The sequence below is a fragment of the Esox lucius genome, chromosome 8 (assembly GCF_011004845.1).
Source record: "Esox lucius isolate fEsoLuc1 chromosome 8, fEsoLuc1.pri, whole genome shotgun sequence".
Lineage (NCBI taxonomy): Eukaryota > Metazoa > Chordata > Actinopteri > Esociformes > Esocidae > Esox > Esox lucius.
Window position 1 is genome coordinate 8223732 of NC_047576.1, and position 18791 is coordinate 8242522.

At 45.1% G+C, this 18791-nt stretch overlaps 1 protein-coding gene across 8 annotated transcripts in view; it reads left to right on the forward strand.

Moving 5' to 3' along the window:
* Nucleotides 1-18791, forward strand: part of cdc14ab (cell division cycle 14Ab) — a 36047-nt gene that overhangs the window by 3278 nt on the left and 13978 nt on the right. For 5 of the 8 annotated variants that reach the window (XM_034293709.1, XM_034293710.1, XM_034293708.1 and 2 more), the window contains exons 5-11: nucleotides 72-116; nucleotides 3190-3282; nucleotides 7636-7715; nucleotides 12216-12282; nucleotides 16460-16522; nucleotides 17093-17180; nucleotides 18414-18644. In XM_034293709.1, coding sequence (XP_034149600.1) covers nucleotides 72-116; nucleotides 3190-3282; nucleotides 7636-7715; nucleotides 12216-12282; nucleotides 16460-16522; nucleotides 17093-17180; nucleotides 18414-18644 — 667 coding nt within the window. The remainder of the gene's footprint in view (nucleotides 1-71; nucleotides 117-3189; nucleotides 3283-7635; nucleotides 7716-12215; nucleotides 12283-16459; nucleotides 16523-17092; nucleotides 17181-18413; nucleotides 18645-18791) is intronic. The other 3 variants (XM_020049304.3, XM_013135110.4, XM_013135113.4) reach the window with 1 other exon arrangement.

Consider the following 18791-nt stretch of genomic DNA (forward strand, 5'->3'; position numbering starts at 1 on the left):
CAATGTTACTGTGTCACTAATAGTGCTTCTGCGTCTTTATCTTCTGTCCTCTCATTTTCCCATCGATGCAGACAATCTGTAGGTCTGTCATATGTAGATGTTGGTCAATGTTGAAGGTAAAGTCTCAAGCAAGCATGTTGTTTTCACCTCTGGCCCCCCCCCCCCCATCCTCCCTTCCTCCCTCCCGTCCCCCACGCAGCCATGCTTTGCCCTCCCGTGTTTGTGTTGTGGACGGGCGTGTTGCCTTAGGGACGCTTCTTTGGGTTTTTCTGCATGACAAGCAGTCATTCAGTATCGTCATGGAGAGGGGTTGGTGGGGGGGGGGGCACGCTAGAGAAACTGAAATGTCTGTAAAAATGGGTCTGGTTGTCCCTTTTGGAAAATCGCAAACCGTTCCACGCCTGTGGGACTTGGGGATCTGGGACTTGGAGTCCATTTGGAGTTTTGTTGTTATCGTCCCCATCACCTACCCTGTTTCCACGTCCTCGCGCCACTCGTGCATGTGTCTGGCTGGCCACAGGTTGGTCTGGCTTAACCTGCTTAGCAATGCGTTTCACCTGCTTACCTTGGTCTTTACCCAGAGAGGATCAATCACGTCTGAACATATGTTGTGTTCGCAGCTCATTACTCCTGTTATGTAGTTTATTTTACTTATTTCCCAGGGAACTTCATAAATGTTACGTGTCCATAATTCAAATGCATCCACGTGCTTTGGAAATGTATTGCTCCAGTGTATTGGAAGGTTAGGCTGGATGGGTTGGCAAACCTTAGTAGTTGCGCTGTCAACGTGTTTTTCCATATACGTACATTACAGCCGATTGAGTCTGTTTCCCCATGCAATGGATCTTCGGCTGGGTCCTCATGCTCATATAGCAGTCACTGTTCTGGAAACACTGACGTTGTGTGACATTTGTAGACTGGATTATTTTGATCAAGCATTACTGCCTCTAGAATAACTGATGTCTTAAATGTAAGGCGATACCCATAGGCTTAGACATCACAGTATTGATTTGTAAACAGGCTTGTCTTTTGCAGAGGTAAAAGATGATTATTTTTTTTCAGAACCAGTTTGGACTCCCCCTTGCCACTAGAGGTTCTACCCAGGTCAAAACGTTGAACCGGTCTGTTGATCCATGCTGACTTGTTGGCATCACACAGTCGCTTCCAATTGGATGGTGGTACATCAATTCTGTGACCAGCCCGTTCCGTCCAATCCAAAACTTCTGTATTGGCTTGAGGCCTGCATGCCACTGACCTCTAAACTGAACAGTATTGTGGCAAAATGGGTATTCTGATGTGGTGCAATGTCCTGCTGGAAGATTCCACATGACTCAAAGTAAACTGTATTCAAGGGATGCAACTGGTCAGCAACAATGTTCACATGCTGCTGTGTTCAAACATCACTCCGCTGATATTAAGGCACCTAACATGTGCCAGGAACACCAGTGCCACCAGCCTGTGGCGTTGATGCCAGGCAGGCTGTTTGCCACTATTGTGTCATTGCCTTCAGCGTGGCGGTAACCAGGATTTGTCAGACCAGGCGGCTTGTGTAGCTAGTACGGATGTACTGCTAATGCCTTTGTCGATTTCAGATTCAGAGTACTGAGCTTGGAGTGTCTACCTGCACAGATTAGTGTTTTTTTTAAAAACAAAAATGTATATATTGTACATTTAAAAGCTGTATACAGTGGGGAGAACAAGTATTTGATACACTGCTGATTTTGCAGGTTTTCCTACTTCCAAAGCATGTAGAGGTCTGTAATTATTCTACATGCTTTAAGTGGGAAACACTGCTGATTTTGCAGGTTATCAAATACTTGTTCTCCCTACTGTACATTGTCTGCTTGAGCATGTGCCATAATTGTATCATAAAACTGTAAACAGACACCAAGTTTAAGACCCTGATCCATTACTTTGCCAGAGATGAAGCAATATAAACATAACTGAACTGAATGCCAGACAATTATAATTTTTTTTTTAAATTTAAAACTGAACTTTCTGACATGTTATGAAAGATATTTCCAAATACATTTCAAGGTCACTCCTGGCTGGAATAGTAATGTAGAGTGGGAAACTGGATGTGTATTGGACACTAGTGAAAACTATGCATGTGAAAAACAATCTTCCCTAATGTTTAAGCAGGAATTTGCTTCATGTTTTTTCATGATCATATTTCAGTTGAATTTGGTGGTTGAGTCTGGATGTGGTTCTTAGGTGTCCGGTAATACCCGACAGCCAACACTCGCGGTTGAGCTCACAAGGCATCGCCTGCATGTTTCCTGTCTCTGTGCCGCCTGACAATCTCCACCGTGGCCTCTGCTCATTACGTGGATGATCTGCGTCCGATACCTGGTGCTGGATTTTGGGCCGGTTTTCGGGATACTCTAATTCGGATCGGTGAATCCCCAATGGCAAGCCATGGCCACTTGATTTGCAGCTAGTCTATACGTTTTGGGTTTTCTTTTGGGGGTAAGGACTGAAGTAATCCCTCTGAGCCTTCGCAGTTAATGTCTGTACAACAGTTGGAGTGGGACAGCTTTTTGCTTTCCCATTGCTGATTGGCCCAGTGAAGGGGGCGTGAGTCCGTCTACATGTCTAGACCGTGGCCTGTCTTCACCGTGTTGACCCCTGAGGCAGTTCTGAAGGAGGACGCCAACACTGGCGTGTGCGGACACCCGGTCGACGCCCGCCTATCCCCCAGCAGGTTCTGTGTCTCTAGCGAAGCGGTGGAGTTCTTAGCATCGGAGAGCAGCTGCCGTAGCGTCTGTCTGTATCTGCCAAAATCACGCTGCCTAGCGTGCTGTCATACGCAAGCCAGCACGATGCCAGAAGCTGACGTGTATTCATGTCTTGTAATTAAACCCCCCGAAACTGGCATGTTCTCGCCTCTTTTTTTTTTCCTTTTTTCTAGAGTAGAATATTGGTGGCGGACAAGTTTTAATGGTTGTTTCTTTCTGTGTGTCACATCGAAATGCATTATGCTCACTGCTCAGTACTATACAACCTTTCGGTCGGGAGCCCCTGACCATTGTCGTGGCGACATGGTTATACATGTGAATGTTTTGACTCGTCCAGTGTTTCCAGACCAGTTGTCCTCATCCGGCTGGCTTTATTCTGGTGACCTTCTGAATGAATGTAATTGTGGTCGGTGCTTCTCCTTCACCTGTGTTTTTCTCCTTTTGTCTGCAGTCCTTCACACTGACCAGGAAGAGAATTGTGCACTACACCGGCTTTGACCAACGGAAAAGGGCTAATGCTGCTGTTTTAATTGGTGCCTACGCTGTGAGTATCTCTCTGTCTCTCTCCCCCTCTCCGCCTGCCTCTCTCGCTCTCTGTGGGGAAGGCAGTAAGGCGACGGTAAAAGTGTTATTCTGGGCTGTTACGTCATGGCTGCTCATTTTGCAATGCTAGCAATGTACCCAGATGGCCTGCCGCACTTTTCCCCTGGTCTGTTGTTTCGGCCGTTTCTGCCGTGTTATTGTCCACTCCCACTTCTCTGTTCCTTCAGTGCTGTTTTCCTTCATGATGTAACAACCCCTGCAGTTCTATTTAAAGGAGAAGGAAATGCAGAGCCAGTTAAATATTTCTTAATGATTTCAGTGAAAGCAGTAGCCTGGACCTGCTGTGGTTCCGCCCCTGCTGTTCATACCTACTGGGTCGTCTTCTGGAGTCCGTACGGGGACTGCCCTAGTTTTACCCTGCCAGTAAGCCCTTCTTCCAGCCCGTTTCAATGCCCAGCAGGTCCCCTTCGCACCAAAGCCCCTTTGGCCTCTCCCAGGCACCCATGGGCGAAGGCCATCCTTTCACCCCCAGGCCGACGGCAGCCTTGCCTGTAGTGGGTGCGCGCGTCCCCTGCCAGCTGGCGGTGTCGTCCGGTGGGAGTAAACAAGGGGCTTATCTGGTGCTTCTGTTTGTTGACGTGCCCTGATGACAGGATGACGATGGTCATGTCGGCAGCGTTTCTTTCCCGGGAGCTTGCCCACTCCTTTCCCCCGACAGAACCGACGCCGGGCTCCGTGTTGCAGCGTTATGTCTGGATGGTTAAGTTGGCATGGCCTGGCCGGTTTCGTTAAGGACGTTCTGTTTGGGTTGTGTCAGGCTTCATTCTGGTTTGGATCCTTAATGACTAAATACAGAATGGATTAAACGCGGTGGTGGTTGTATGAGCTAGCCTGTAGAAATCCAGAACTAGATGAACAAAAGCTGAACTGGGTTGTGTTGAATGAGGCCCTTTGTCTCCAGTGCTAGCTTAACAGAAGCGTTTCCTCTGGGGCGGACTGCTGGGTTATAATCTGGATTTGGCTTCTAATCCTGGATGACAGTGGCAGGAGGCCAGTTGCGTGCCGTAATACCCCTCTGGCCCTGCATGAAAACAGACACACCCCATGGGGGTCAACCCTGTAAACCTGCTGTCCTGTCCACCCAGTCTTCTGGTGTCTAGACACTTGACACTTCCTGGTGTGCTTGCCGGTATCTGTCCATGCTATAATGTAACAGAATTGATGTTCAACTCTTTTCCTGGATTGTAGGCTGCCTACCTTTTGGGGTTTTTGGTGTGTGGGCAAGGCCAGTGTATTTGTATGGCACATTTCATGCACTGGTCAATTCAAAGGGCTTTACATTAGAGAAAATTAGAGGAATAATGGAAATGGATTTTGTGGAAAAGACAATGCATATAAAATATAAGCATCACATTTACGATGACTGAAAGATTATTCGAAGATGAATAAAAGGCAGGTGAAAGCCAAGGTTTTTTAGCAGAGAATTTAAAGTGGTGAATGTAAGTCTGAGGTTTTCTGGCAGTTTGTTCCAACTCTGCGCTGCATAATGTCTAAATGCTGTCTCACCAGTCTTTGTCTTTTTTCTCTGAACGGTTAGCAGACCAGTCCCTGATGACCTGAGCGGTCTAGAGGGTTCATACTGAGAGAGAGAAGGTCAGAAATGTAACTTGGCTCTGAAGCATTCAGTGAATTGTAATTGATTTTTAAGACACTGCTGCTCGTCTGTGAGATACAGGGAGCCAGTACCGAGACCTAAGAATTGGTGTAATGTGTTCAGCTTTCTTTGTTTTTGTTAGAACTTGAGCAGCAGTGTTCTGAATTGGCTTCACATTTTTTTTTCTTTCTTTTTTTCAGAGACCTGAAAACAGGCCATTGCACTATTCCAACCTATTGGAGATAGAAGCGTGGATCCTTTTTCTAGATCTTGTCTGGAAATGAATCTTCTAATTCCAGCTATGTTTTTAAGGTGGTAATAGGCTGATTTTGTTATTGATTTTGTGGCTGTTGTAAATCCGATCAGAATCCATAACTACCCCAAGATTTTTAACTTTGCTTTTAGTCTTAAGGGAGTGTGTCAAGGTAATTACTGACTGTCCGTCTCTTGTCTTTGGCCTCAAAGACTATTATTTCCGTTTTATTTCCTTTTATTTAGTAGCAGAAAGTGTTGGCACATCCAATCATGTGAGGAATAGGTGGGAATACACAGTGCCCATTACACTGGTGTGTCTGTCACTAGGTGACCCTGTTAAAGCTGCTATTGTCTATTCCTTTCTAGACAACCTGTCAAGGGTAGACGTGCAAAGCACACCGCTAAACATAGCCCGAACCCTGACCGCGGCTCATGATGAACTCCTCATTCAATGACCGAGTCTCTGTCAAGGCCAGGCTATATTGTGTCCGTCTGCTGCATAAGTAATTGGCTCGCAAAGACGACATGGCACTCCTGAAATCAACATCGATCTCAGTGAGCTGCCTTTATGCCGTTAAACGGGAGTCATTTTTCTCCAGTCTGTCAATGTATAAAGCGTTGTCTTTAATGAGAGAGTGAACGGGGGGGGGGGGAGCTCCAAGTCATCATTTGATGACTTGGAGCTTCCATCGGAGCTCCAAGTCATCAAATGAATGTTGGGATGTGGTCACGTGGTCTGACCCTACTGTTTCTTCTCTTATACAGATGTGTTCTTCTGCACTTTAATAATACAATGACCCGGTTTCAACCCAAGCGGATTATATCAGGGAGCAGCTGGCTGTGTGGGAGCGCGCACCTACACAGCCGGACCATCCAGCCATAGCGGTTAAGATGGTGCTTTTCAGCAGTATCCAATTGTCTGACTGGTGAATATTTCATGAAGCGGGAGCAAGAATAACAAAGCGCCATTCTACTAGCGGAGGAGATTCGGGCTTCATGGACTGTTTGTCCTCTATGTCACCAGACCCAACGGCACACAGACTGCCTTCTCATGTCCACTGTCCCGTGGACAGCCCCCTAGGTTAAACAAATCATCCCCTCAACCTTTGCAAAATGGCACTCCTTACCAGATTTGCACAGTGGGTATTTTATACCGGTTGTTTCCAGAGGGCTCTTTACTTTGTCTCCCTATGCCATACTGAGTTAACAAACCATGTAGCAGAATTTGAAAAGTAAAGCGAGCAAGTGGAGGAAGGGGGAAAAAAAAAGCGCCACAATAATAATCCAAAACAACTTTTGTAGACTCCGTTGGCGGCGTATAGCGTAGCGGTTAGAAAATCTGACCAGTGAACAACAGCGTTTCCAGGTGGCGTCCCAGTGTAGGCAAGGAGAGAAATCCGTTCTGTCCCTGGGCCAGGCAGTTAACCCTTAGTACTCTCAGGTAGTTGTTGTAAATAGGAATGTTTTGGCAGTCAACCTGCCTGTTCAAATATCAGTGCAATGGAAGCGTGGCGACTTGGCTCAGAGGTTTGGGGCGTTTTTGTATTGCAGCGAGGAAGCCAAACCATGTCTGTAGCCTGAAGGGCAACCGCCCTATATAACACGCCTATAGGGTTAACCCACTTGGAGCATGACTCCTACCGCGGGGGGATTGTTACAGTGTAAGGGTTTTGGGATGACCGTCACAGCGACCAGGGTTTGAGTCAGGGTTTCCCCTAATCTAGTGTATTGGTGTTATATGGCGCGCCACTGTTTAGTCACAGTGCGTTTTCCAGAAGTGCAGTCCTGAAATAAATAACACAGCGCTTTGTTTAGGATATGTCTGTAACAACAAAATGTGTAATGATTTATTTAAATCCATCCCGCTCCAAAGTTCATGTCCATGCCTTGTGCTGATGAACAGTCGGTTCAGGGAAGATGAAGTGGCCCTCCACAATATGGGACTCCTTGTATGGCGATATGGAGGTGTGGATTTCATCTGTGTTTCCTTTGTGGGTCGATTCACATGACATGAACTCTCTGTTTTGGAGAGCAGCGCCTTCATGGATGGATGGATTAGCTGGTTGGTGTTTATGTCTTCCATCCGAAGAGCCTGGGGTTCTGTGCCAAAGCTGGCTGGAGATGCCTGGGGAATCTCATCTGTGTCCCTGTCCCTCTGGTTTATATTAGCATTCATTTTTAATAAACTGAAGAAATCTGGGAGCTCAAGGATAACAGAAATCTGGGAGTGATGACAGCTTTTTGGTTTGCTGATTCCTGTGTTTTACTGTGTGGATTGACCCTCGCCTTTTGTTTCTCTCTTGTGCTCCGACTTGAATTCTGTTTAAATTATTTTTTTTTATTCTTCTTCATTGTCTAATTTGTCCCTTTCTCCTTCCTCTCCCTTTCATTTCTAATTTTCTTTGTCTGGTTTCTCTCCTGTCTCGTTTGTCTCATGTCTGTCAGGTCATCTATCTGAAGAAGACTCCAGAGGAAGCCTACAGGGCACTGATCTCCGGCTCCAACGCCTCATATCTTCCCTTCAGGTGAGCCTAGTCATGTCCACACCACCGCAGAAACCTCCCCTGGAAACACTATTGGATAATTGCCTTGGCAGCACACACGGTCTCATTGCCGTCCACCTGGATCATTTCGGTTGTATAGTTCAGCACTAAGGAAAGCTTGCGCTGACATTTTCTCATTGTTTGAGGTTTAGCTTTTAAGTAATTTGACTGATACTGTTCCAGAGCCTCTTACAGTAGTGGGTGCATACATTGCCCTACTTTTTAGTGGTCTTTTGTAGTCGTTGTTTCCATGGCTTCAAGCAGCTTGCTAGCACTGGGGGATTGGTCCTCTCCTCGCCTGCCCTGTCCGGCTTTCACCTCTGGAGTCCTGCCCCAGGGTGTCGCCTTACACGCAACACCCTGCCTGTCTTTGAGACCGCTAATGTCCTGTAATTACCCTGTCATGCCATGTGACCACATAACCTGGGGCACTGTTCAATCCACCGCTCCTGTGACATCTGTGTGTGTGTGTGTGTGTGTGTGTGTGTGTGTGTGTGTGTGTGTGTGTGTGTGTGTGTGTGTGTGTGTGTGTGTGTGTGTGTGTGTGTGTGTGTGTGTGTGTGTGTGTGTGTGTGTGTGTGTGTGTGTGTGTGTGTGTGTGTGTGTGTGTGTGTGTGTGTGTGTGTGTGTGTGTGTGTGTGTGTGTGTGTGTGTGTGTGTGTGTGTGTGTGTGTGTGTGTGTGTGTGTGTGTGTGTGTGTGTGTGTGTGTGTGGCTCAGCTTCCATCAAAACCAGGTCTGTTGAAAAGTCTGGAAAAAAAAGTCCCATATCTTAGCTGCCTATGTTTTGGGGCTGTTATTTGACCCGTGCCATTCTGGAACCGAACCCACTCCAGAAACGTGAAGTAATCCGTTCTCCTTGTGGCCCACACTAGGATATGCAGTGGAGCAGCAGAATTTTTGAATAGGACAGCGTTTTCTTCCGAGTGACAGTTTCTTTATTAAACAAGTCTCTTTCATTGCCCCTCCGTTGCTGTAGGAGTGGTGTTGTCGTCTGGTCCTCACGTCAGCCTGTTGGTTTTCCATGTCATGTGACCCCAAACAAAGCCTTGCCGAGTGGACTGCGTCAGCTGGATTAGATGAAGTCAGACTCCTTAATTTGGCATTATGGGGGTGTGTCAAGCTCCTCTGATCCCCGCTGTGGGGAGGGGGGTTTGGGGGGGTCGGTCGTGCGGTGCGCACGTTGTCGCCCTCAGCGGTAGTTCATCTGGTAGACCGACAGGAGGGCACACCTGGAGCTGGGGTGTATTTTAGTTTTGCGTGGTTCTGTGAGTGTGTGAGGCGTTGGAGGGCTTGCCCTCAATGGGGTCACTCCCTCATCGCCACTCTTGTCTGTTCCACACTGAGGACGGGGAATTTGGGCCGCGGAGACGGACGGAGCCGGTGAGTAAAGTGACGCGCATTGAGCGGTTGCGTTACCCCCTTTCAGCCTCTGTCTTGACCCGAATGAAGGCTTTCTGTGCTGATTTTGTACTGTACACATGGCTGTCAGTCCCCTGTGACTTGGGTCAGCTTTAGGAGTTGCTGTCTCGAGTTCTGGTAATGACAGATATTGGCCCTTAGGTCTGGTCTCAGCCTGTGTTTGACCAATACGGACTGACCCCCTCTGGGCCTGGGACAAACCGGTGAGTAGGACTGTCCTGCAAGCACGTGGTGTAGCCAGACTGTTTGAGAAGGTAGCCGACGATTGCTGTTCAGGGAAAAGACGAGGAGGTCTCCGAGACAACTGGCCTTGCTGGCTTCCCCTTTTTAAGGGCAGCATTTAGGTCTTATACCCCAGTTAAGTTGTTGTACTGCTATACCAATTCCTGTTCTATTTAATCCATAACTTAACGTGAGGCGTTTCGTCTATCCATCGAAACAACACGCCTATGTTAATTCGAGGAGAGTAGCTTTGGAGTATGTCCCCGCTTGTAGATCAAATCTCCGTCTCTGCCAGTGTTAGCAGTCAGACCGTTTGTTTAGTGGCTCCTCCCAGTGGCTCGTCCATCGGCTCTCTCTGGCTGTTTGGTGTGATTGGGGCCTTGTTTGGCCCACAAAGATGGCCTTCTTGCTGCGGTCACAAAGCTGTGCCGGGGGGAAGAAGAATGGATCTTTTGTCGGCTTACTTGACCAGCTATAATGGGCTCCTAGTCAACAGGGTGGTACTTATGTAATGTGGTGTAATTGCATAAGAATGAACAAGTTGGGAACTGCGAAAAAGGGGAGATGGTCTCATAATTTTATCATTAGGCTCTCTTGTCCCACACTTTGAATGTGCAACTCTAACATAAATGTCTCCCGGCGGTAGTGCAGCCAGTAGAAAGACTGTGAAATGTTTGTTGAAGTCAGGAAATAAGGAAGCGTAGGAAATGCTTACAGAGCAAGGCTGTGAGGGTCTCCACTAAGCTACAGCTGTTGAGACCCCTAAGCTCTCTGTGCTTGTCTGAGGCAGGCTAGACTAACACAACAGCTAACCTCAGATTTCTCAGAACTGCATTTCAAGAATATTGTCGGGCCTCTTTTAGATGGTCTGTTTTAACCAAGCCTCTGGCCTTGACTGTTCCCCCCCCCCCCCCAGAGGGGTGTTACTGGAACAGAGTGGGATGGTGGTAGGGGACTCTGATGTTCTTATCCTCTCCTCCCATATATAGCAGCTTACGGTGTATTTTTCACTGTGTGCAGGCTGGAGTTTGGGCTTTAGATTCTTAGTGTTATGAGAACAAATTAGACGAACCCAGACTTGCATAGTAGACACACACATTATGGCATGTAATCCCAAGTGTTTTGTGTGCATGTGTACCTTGTGCCTCTGTGTACACTTCCACCCAGAGTGTGTCTTTGTGAATCACCTTGTTTTGTGTTGTCACAATATCTGAGCTCTTATAGCTTCTGACACAGTGCAGGGCTCTGCAGTATGACGAGTTCACTCGCATATGCAAGTGAAAATCGTTGAGCGTGTTTCGTCGTCGTCGTCTTTGCTGCATTCAGATTATTATTTTTTTAAGGAGCAGCAATAGGCACGTTTTTGGAATATTAGTTTGCAAAATACAACTGGTAACTGAGTTTTGTGTTAAACGGAGTTCACTTCAGAGTAGTTTATATACCGGTGTATATATTGGCAGAAAACAACATTGTGCAACATTGTCTTGTACAATAAGGACCTAGGGGAAGGTTTCTTGTATTTTTTTTAAGTAGCTCTCATACTCGAAGCTTTGGAGACCCATGAAATACACGTTAATGTGTAGTATGTTTTCAGCGATGTGCCTCGATTTCTGTTCATTTTTCAGAGACTTGCCAGCATAGAGCAGGTGCAGTGCTATGTGGCTCTTGGATGAACCTCTCTCCTGTTCCCTTTGATGGTCCTGTCAGTAGCAGAGGCCCCTGCCACCCCAGCCTGCAGCTACACTCCAACCTAAAGAGGAAAGAGAGAACATAACAGCTGAATTTGACCCAGATTATTTCTGCCAGCTCGCTACAGTGCGCATATGAAATGAGTTTCGTAAACACATGCTTAAATATACCAGAGAACCTGTGTCTGCATAAACGTGAATGGGATGGCTGCTATGTCATTGGCTGTTAATTTTAGTTATGTAGATGTAATTTAACAGACGCTATACATAGCAACTTAACCCTACCTGTATATCTTTTACATATGTGAGACCCAGCTGGGAATTCAACCCATAGCCTTTGATGTTGCTCGCACAGTGCTTTACTGACTAAATAGCTCCAGACCGCAGATTGTCAGCAGTTGAGAATCCCTCCAAAGGGCTACAGTGCAGATGCTTCTATTCTGTGTAGCGTGTCTGTCACACATTCTCTGGTCTCCTGTGTGGCCAAGTCTGAGCGCACGTCATCTCCCCGGTGCCCTGGAGGACATGTCACGTTTTCAACATGAATATACATCTTCCCATTCCGTTGGCCTGATTTCAAAGTTCGCTTTGAAAACAGGATGTTTTTGGTTGCTGTCAATGGCCTATTTTCGGCTATCTGTCTGTACCATAATAAGATATATTCCAAAGGCGGTTGTCTCCAAGGTTACTGTCATTGTTCTATATTTGTGATGTCACCCGAGAACTGTCTGGTGGCATCTCTGTTGTCCTGCGGGAAGGACTAAACCTGCCTTCCCAAGTTACTGTTGTGACCTCAGCTCAACTCTCTATTCAAACTATTGGAGAGAATCCCTCACTACAATTTTAAGCTGTGTTTTTGGATGTGGTTGCAGATTTGGGTGTCTGCATGAGATTGTTGTTTTCCGTACCGCGTAGCTAATCTAGGGGGTTTGTGCAGATTAGTCTGTGTATAGCAACCCTATTCCGAAAGCACCAAGTTTTCCCCTGGTCTCTGTAGTTACCCTGCCTGTTTACTATTGTACCCATGTGTGAGCTCCAGGATATTGACTTTCAGTATCTAATCGCATATTTACTTTCTCTTATGTGGTAATTGCAACACTGTCAGTCCTTTGTGATTTTGTATATTTTTTTCACATCCGTTTGTTTTTCAGGGACGCCTCATTTGGAAATTGCACGTACAACCTGACGATTCTCGACTGCTTACAAGGAATACGGAAGGTGAGTGCGTTCTTTATTCAGTTGTTTTCGTGTTGTACACCTTTTTTCCCATGTTTTTTCTTTTTCTCCACCAGCTGCTCTCCCTACCTCAGACTAAGCACAACTATGATTGTTTTGTTTTCATTAGAGTAGGCTACATGCATCCATTTATATTTTATTCTTTTAAATACACACTTTAAAAAAAAAAAAAAAAACTGTCAGTATTGCAGATGTAAACACGAAACAGACAGCAAGCACTCCATCTACCTTGTGTTATTAGCTGCTCGGTTACATCCTCCTGTTTACTCTTGCCATGGCTTTTCTGGGTAACTGTGGCACTGGCCAACGAGAAACAAACCCTGCCATTGTCCGACCCTTTTTTCCAGTGGGATACACGCTTGGTTGCAAATTGAGTGACCCAGGTAAAATGTTGAAATTCACCTGATGATCATTATGTAATCACCACAGAGTGAGTTGTTCTCTCAGGATGTTGTGTTTCACACATGGGGCAAATACTGCTGGTCTTAGTGCACTATAAATAAGAGCCGTAGGAATTGCCAGGAACCTCACAGTGCTATATTATCACTGAACTTAGTGATGGTTGGTGATGGTTGGTGAGATTCTGATTTTTAAGGTTGCTTCGATACATAATGTTATTGTTATTTACTGTACCAAACTTGGTGCTGAATACGCTTTGTCTGCTCCGGAGGAATACAAGAAACAATGATTCACCGAAAACAAACAGCGATTTTTGTTTCTGAAAGCTACGCTGCATCTTTAGCTGAGAAAATGGAAAGTTTTCTGAAATGACTAGCGTTCTGCTTTTGGCCACCCAATTAAGGGAAGCTGTTAGGTGGGGAATTACACTTTGTGTATCTGTTTTAGGTAGTTGTTAGCTTCCCGCATTCTTTGCCTTGCATGGGATACTAACCCAGTCCAGGAGATACCCTGGCCTTTCAGCTTCTGTGGCAGAATCAAGTGAGTGAGGCGTTGGGTCTGATCAAAACTCTCATCTAGACATGTTTAAAAGATCATGCCCATACCATGTTTAATTTTGTGGCCACACGGGGCTGATATAATTGACTTTGCTGTAGGGTGAGGTCTGCGGAGTCTGTTGGTTCGGGGAGCTGTTGCAGGTGAATTTGATGGCCAGGTATAAATTTACTTTTAGGTTACATCACACATAAACTGCGGCTAAGCTGGCAGTATGTTCTCACTGAGGGAGCAAATACTCCTCGGATCAGCCTGATATTGTACCTCTCAGAACATTCACTGCGCTTGTTCGTTTTTCAGTTAACCTCTATATATTTTTGTGCAATTTCTATTCCTGTGTTTCAAAATGTCCTTTACCGAGGTGTTTTAACTGTTTTCTTTACATATACACTACCGTTTAAAGTTTGGGATCACTTAGAAATGTCCTTTGTTTTTCATGAAAACGTACATTAAAAAGAGTTTGAATAGGAAATACCACAAAATGTATAGGAAATATAGTCATTGACAAGGTTTGAAAGAATGGATTTTAAATGAAATTGTGTCCTTCAAACTTTGCTTTTGTCGAAGAATTCTCCATTTGCAGCAATTACCGCCATGCCGACCTTTGGCACACCAGTTGTCAATTTGGTGAGGTAGTCTGAGATTTCACCCCATGCTTCCTGAATCCGCCCCACTTCTTACGTACCACACAGTCAAGCTGCACCCACAACAGCTCAACAGGGTTGAGATCCGGTGACTGTGTTGACCACTCCATTATAGACTGAATACCAGCTGACTGCTTCTTTCCTAAATAGTTCTTGCATAGTTTGGAGCTGTGCTTTGGGTCGTTGTCCTGTTGTAGGAGGAAATTGGCTCCAATGAAGCGTTGTCCACAGGGTATGGGTATCACTCCATTTTGCAAGATCCCTTTTACCCTGTATATATCTTACTAGCACCACCAAAGCATCCCCAGTGCTTACACTCCCTTTTCTTCAGCCTTGCTTTACAGGTGGCATCAAGCATTCCAGCATATTTCCGTTTGGTCTGCGTCTCGCATATCTTTGTGGTCCAAACACCTCAAACCTACCTTTGTCTGTCCATAACACTTTTTTTTCAATCTTCCTTTCTCCAGTGGCTGTTCTTTTGACCATCTTGATCTTTTCTTTTATTGGCCAGTCTGAGAAAAGGCGTTTTTCTTTGAAACACTGCCTCGAAGGAGAGCGTCCCAGAGTTGTCTCTTCACTGTTGATGTTGAAACTGGTGTTTTGCAGGTACTATTTAATGAAGCTACCAGTTGTGGACCTGTGAGGCGTCTGTTTCTCAAACTAGACACTTTGTCCTCTTGCTCAGTTGTGCACCGGGCCCTCCCATTCCTCTTTCTGTTCTTGTTAGAGCCAGTTTTTGCTGTTCTGTGAACAGAGTAGTACATAATGTTTTCTTATGATCCATTTAAAATGATATACTTGGATTAGCAAACACTATGTGAACACAGGAGTGATGGTTGCTGATAATGGGCCTGTGTACGGTAGATATTCCATTTAAAAATCAGCTGTTTCCAGCTACAGTGGTCATTTACAACATGAACAATGTCTACCCTAACCCGTATCTGATCAATTTGATGTTATTTTAATGGACAAAAAATTTGCCTTTCTTTCAAAAACAAGGAACCTTTTAAGTGACCCCAAATGTTTGAAAGTCAGTGTAGTTCGTCATGGAATGGACGAGGGACTCTGGGTCAAATGGGATGTTGAAAACGTTTTCGTAACATGTAGCATACATCTAGGGTGTCACTAGATCTACTGTTATGTAGTTTTTGTTGTTTTTAGTCATGATTTAAGGGAATTTAAGTCCCCTTCCTGAACTCTAATTCCATGGACACCAATCCTTTTATTGACTGGAATGAATCCCTCTGAACAACTAGCATGTCTGCCTTCATTGCTCTAATGCAGGTGCCATTTTCCCGTTTCCTGGTCAGTATTCACGAATAAGCTACTCAGGAATGAGGGCTTATTTGCATTACGATACAAGTTCTGAAACCCATCAAAGAATACTTGACTCTTATTTCGTTGTATGAACTTGTAGATATCGATAGCCCACATTTTCTCTGGAGCCCTTCCAGTGGTTTACAAGCAAACGATTGAAGTTTCCCTGCACTGCACACACATCAATCTATTTTATTTTCCCTCGATTGACGGCCACAATACTTTGTGGTACGCATCGAACATGCTGGTGTAAATTCAAAAGCTAAGGAAATGATTATGCAAACTATGTAAGAATCTCTCTCTCGTAATGTATACAAGCCCAATGTACCCAGAATGTAGGATGTTGCTTTGACTAGGAAGCCTGTTGTGTTAATTACAGGCGGTTTCTTTTGTAACCACAGTGATCTGTTCCATGATGACAGCTACGTTTTGGCTGTCTGCTCTGCTAAAGGGACCTAGCGTCCCCATTAGCATACCACTGTACTAATTAATTTTGGAACTTGACATAGTTACTCTTATTCGTGGTACACTCGCATGGAAATGTATATGGACGCACACGCGCACAATCTCTGTGGTTATCTTAGTTCCTGTAGAATCTGTGACTGATCTAGACGCTGGGAAACCCTGAGTTTGAACTTGGCCAGGCCACTGAAACCGCTGCTTATTTCCGGTGAATAAAGAAGACCGGTCCCCTCTTCCGGACCTCCATGACTGGAGCTGAATAGACCTTTTTAGTTTGCCGTCTTGCGAATATAAAGCAAAAAAAAGTATTGGCCGAGAGACAAATTTGCTCAGTAATTGACACCGCTGGTACAGTACTGAGAATGACAAGCTGCATTCGGGCTTGTGCAGTGTAGTCCCGGCTTCACACACACTTCCCATCTTTTAATCAGGCCCTGCCTTTTGACGCCATGGCCACAAATGTCACAGGTCCCAGAAAGCAGGGACACAGTGGTGTGGAGCTGAATGGACCACTGGGAAGGACCACAGTGGTGGTTTACTCATTAAAGCCATAAAAGTAGCTGTGTAATCTGAAGTCTGTCATCATGACACTGCAAATTGTGGAGCACCAGGCTCCCCAGAGGAATGTGTCGTTGATGTTAATTCCCCAACTCGTGTATTTCTGGGCACTCAAGTTCTGCTTGGTCAGGAATAAACTCACACACACACACACACACACAGACACACACACACAGACACACAGACTGATTTGTCCCTGTGCTCTTCTTGTTTCCCCTCTTTAGGCCCTGCAGCATGGATTCTTTGACTTTGAAACGTTTGATGTGGACGAATACGAGCATTACGAGGTACTGTCATGTCGTCATACTGACCTTTGACCCCAATAATTACTGTACGCTTATCGGCGTAAGCGTCGTCGTTTTGATGTTTCCTTGGGCTTGGCGGATGTGGTTAGAAATCGACTGTATGTTCTCTGTGAAGTGTGTAACACGTTTTCCGAAAGAAACAAGGTCAGAAAAGAAGTAGGACAAGTCCTCTGAAATGGGCAGTTCTTGATAATAGTCATAATAATGTTCTGTTGGTATTTCAGTGCTGCCTGGCCATCTTCAGTGTCAGGTTAAGTTACTGAAGATTGCTGTAAACTAGTGGCTGTCATGAACAAGTTTAGGTTGAAGGCTTGGAGCGTTTTGCTGTAATGGACAAAACCACTTTCTTTAGAATGAGAATCACCTTTTTTCTCTCGAAGTACATTTGCACGGCCAGAATTGTATTTGGTTTAAGTGTGTGCTGCTACTGGTAGACAACAGACCCAATACACAATGTGCACCAAGTGGATGGCAATTGTATACAGTGGTGGTGAGTATAAAAAAAAAAAAGTGCTTTCCCAGCGTTTAATATTGTATCCTCTTCTTTGATAGCGAGTGGAAAACGGAGACTTCAACTGGATTGTGCCTGGGAAATTTTTGGCCTTCAGTGGACCCCACCCTAAAAGTAAAATAGAAAATGGTGAGTTTTGGGACCATTCCTCAGCCTGTGATAATGTGCCATTTTTGGTCAAAGAAAATGACTGAGAAATGTCAAGTTATTTTGAATAATGAATTTCCACAATATTCAGCTTTTGCTTTCGGGGATGGATCCTTCTTGTACATTATCTGTTCTCTCCTGCGGCAGCAGATGGAGCCATTGCCGTGGTAATAATTCAAAAAAGATACTGAGTTATCCAGTTTCAGACAGTTTTCAGATTATTTTGTGATGATGGCCCAGTCATTTTTGCTGTCTTAATCAGCAGATATGCTACAGTTCTATGCCAAATGAACTGCTGATCCTGGATTTTTTTTTGATCATCCTTTTAGTTTATGTAGTTGCTTTGGTACTATTCCCACAAGTATGTGGTAATATTTCACCACTCTTAGTACAACAAAAACATGAGATATTCAGGAAAGCACTTTCTTTCTAAACTCAAAGGACATTGACTAAGTACAACACAAGTGTGTCATCCAGAAATGCATGTTTGACATTGAAATACATTGTCATAAAAAGTACATTACCTCTGATAGTATTTTCTTCTCTATTGTTGGAATTGCTTACTATGAGTGTTCTCATGGTTCCTAATTGAACATCACTGGTGAATATTTTACATTGTTTTGCCTACTATGTACAGATTGAAAAGTACAGAATCCACAACCGCAAGGCCATAGAGTTGTATGTGGCCTCAGTGGATTTCAGACCCACAACCTTGTTGTTGGCAGCGTAAGCCAGAAAAGACTACTGCATTGCCTACGTACAATACAGTTCTGTCAAGTAGAGGAGATGATTCCATCCCCATAAGCATGTCACCCTCCTTCAGCCCATGGATAATCCATGCCATGACTTCCCTGGTGAATAGTGTCAGGTTTGGATTCACCACGTCAAAGATTTATCCCGTAGTTCAAAAAAAAAGATCTTCATTGAGACGTGGGCAAGATATCATGTCTCAATGCCAATTGATATAACTTGGTTTAGTGTGTGGTAAGCATTGACATTTAATTTTGATAGTGTTTATTAGACGCAAACACATGTTGCAATAAAAGCTAGGTTTTTGCATCAGTGATAGCAGATGTTGTCTTCATTGATCACACTTGGTTATGAGATTACATTAAATTATAATAATCTTATAATTTATGTCTAATAGTACCAAAGCAGAGTCCTTACTTTTTAATGTGGTCCCTAATTCTGCCTCCCCTCTCTGCGTTCACCCAGGCTACCCTCTCCACGCCCCCGAGGCTTACTTCCCCTACTTCCGGAGGCACAACGTAACCACGGTGGTGAGGCTCAACAAGAAGATCTACGACGCCAAGCGCTTTACGGACGCTGGCTTCGACCACTACGACCTGTTCTTCGTCGACGGCAGTACGCCGAGTGACGTCATCACCCGCCGTTTCCTGCACATTTGCGAGATCACCGATGGCGCTGTGGCTGTCCACTGCAAGGGTGAGCGGGGCGCGCACGTGCCTTAAAACACCGGAGGTCGGCTGGATTTTGGCTTGCCTGGTGTTTCTGGGGTCTGCTCTTTATTACATTAACACGCGCGCACTGCAAGTATTTTATGTTAAGAAATTTTATAAAGCACTTCATGCC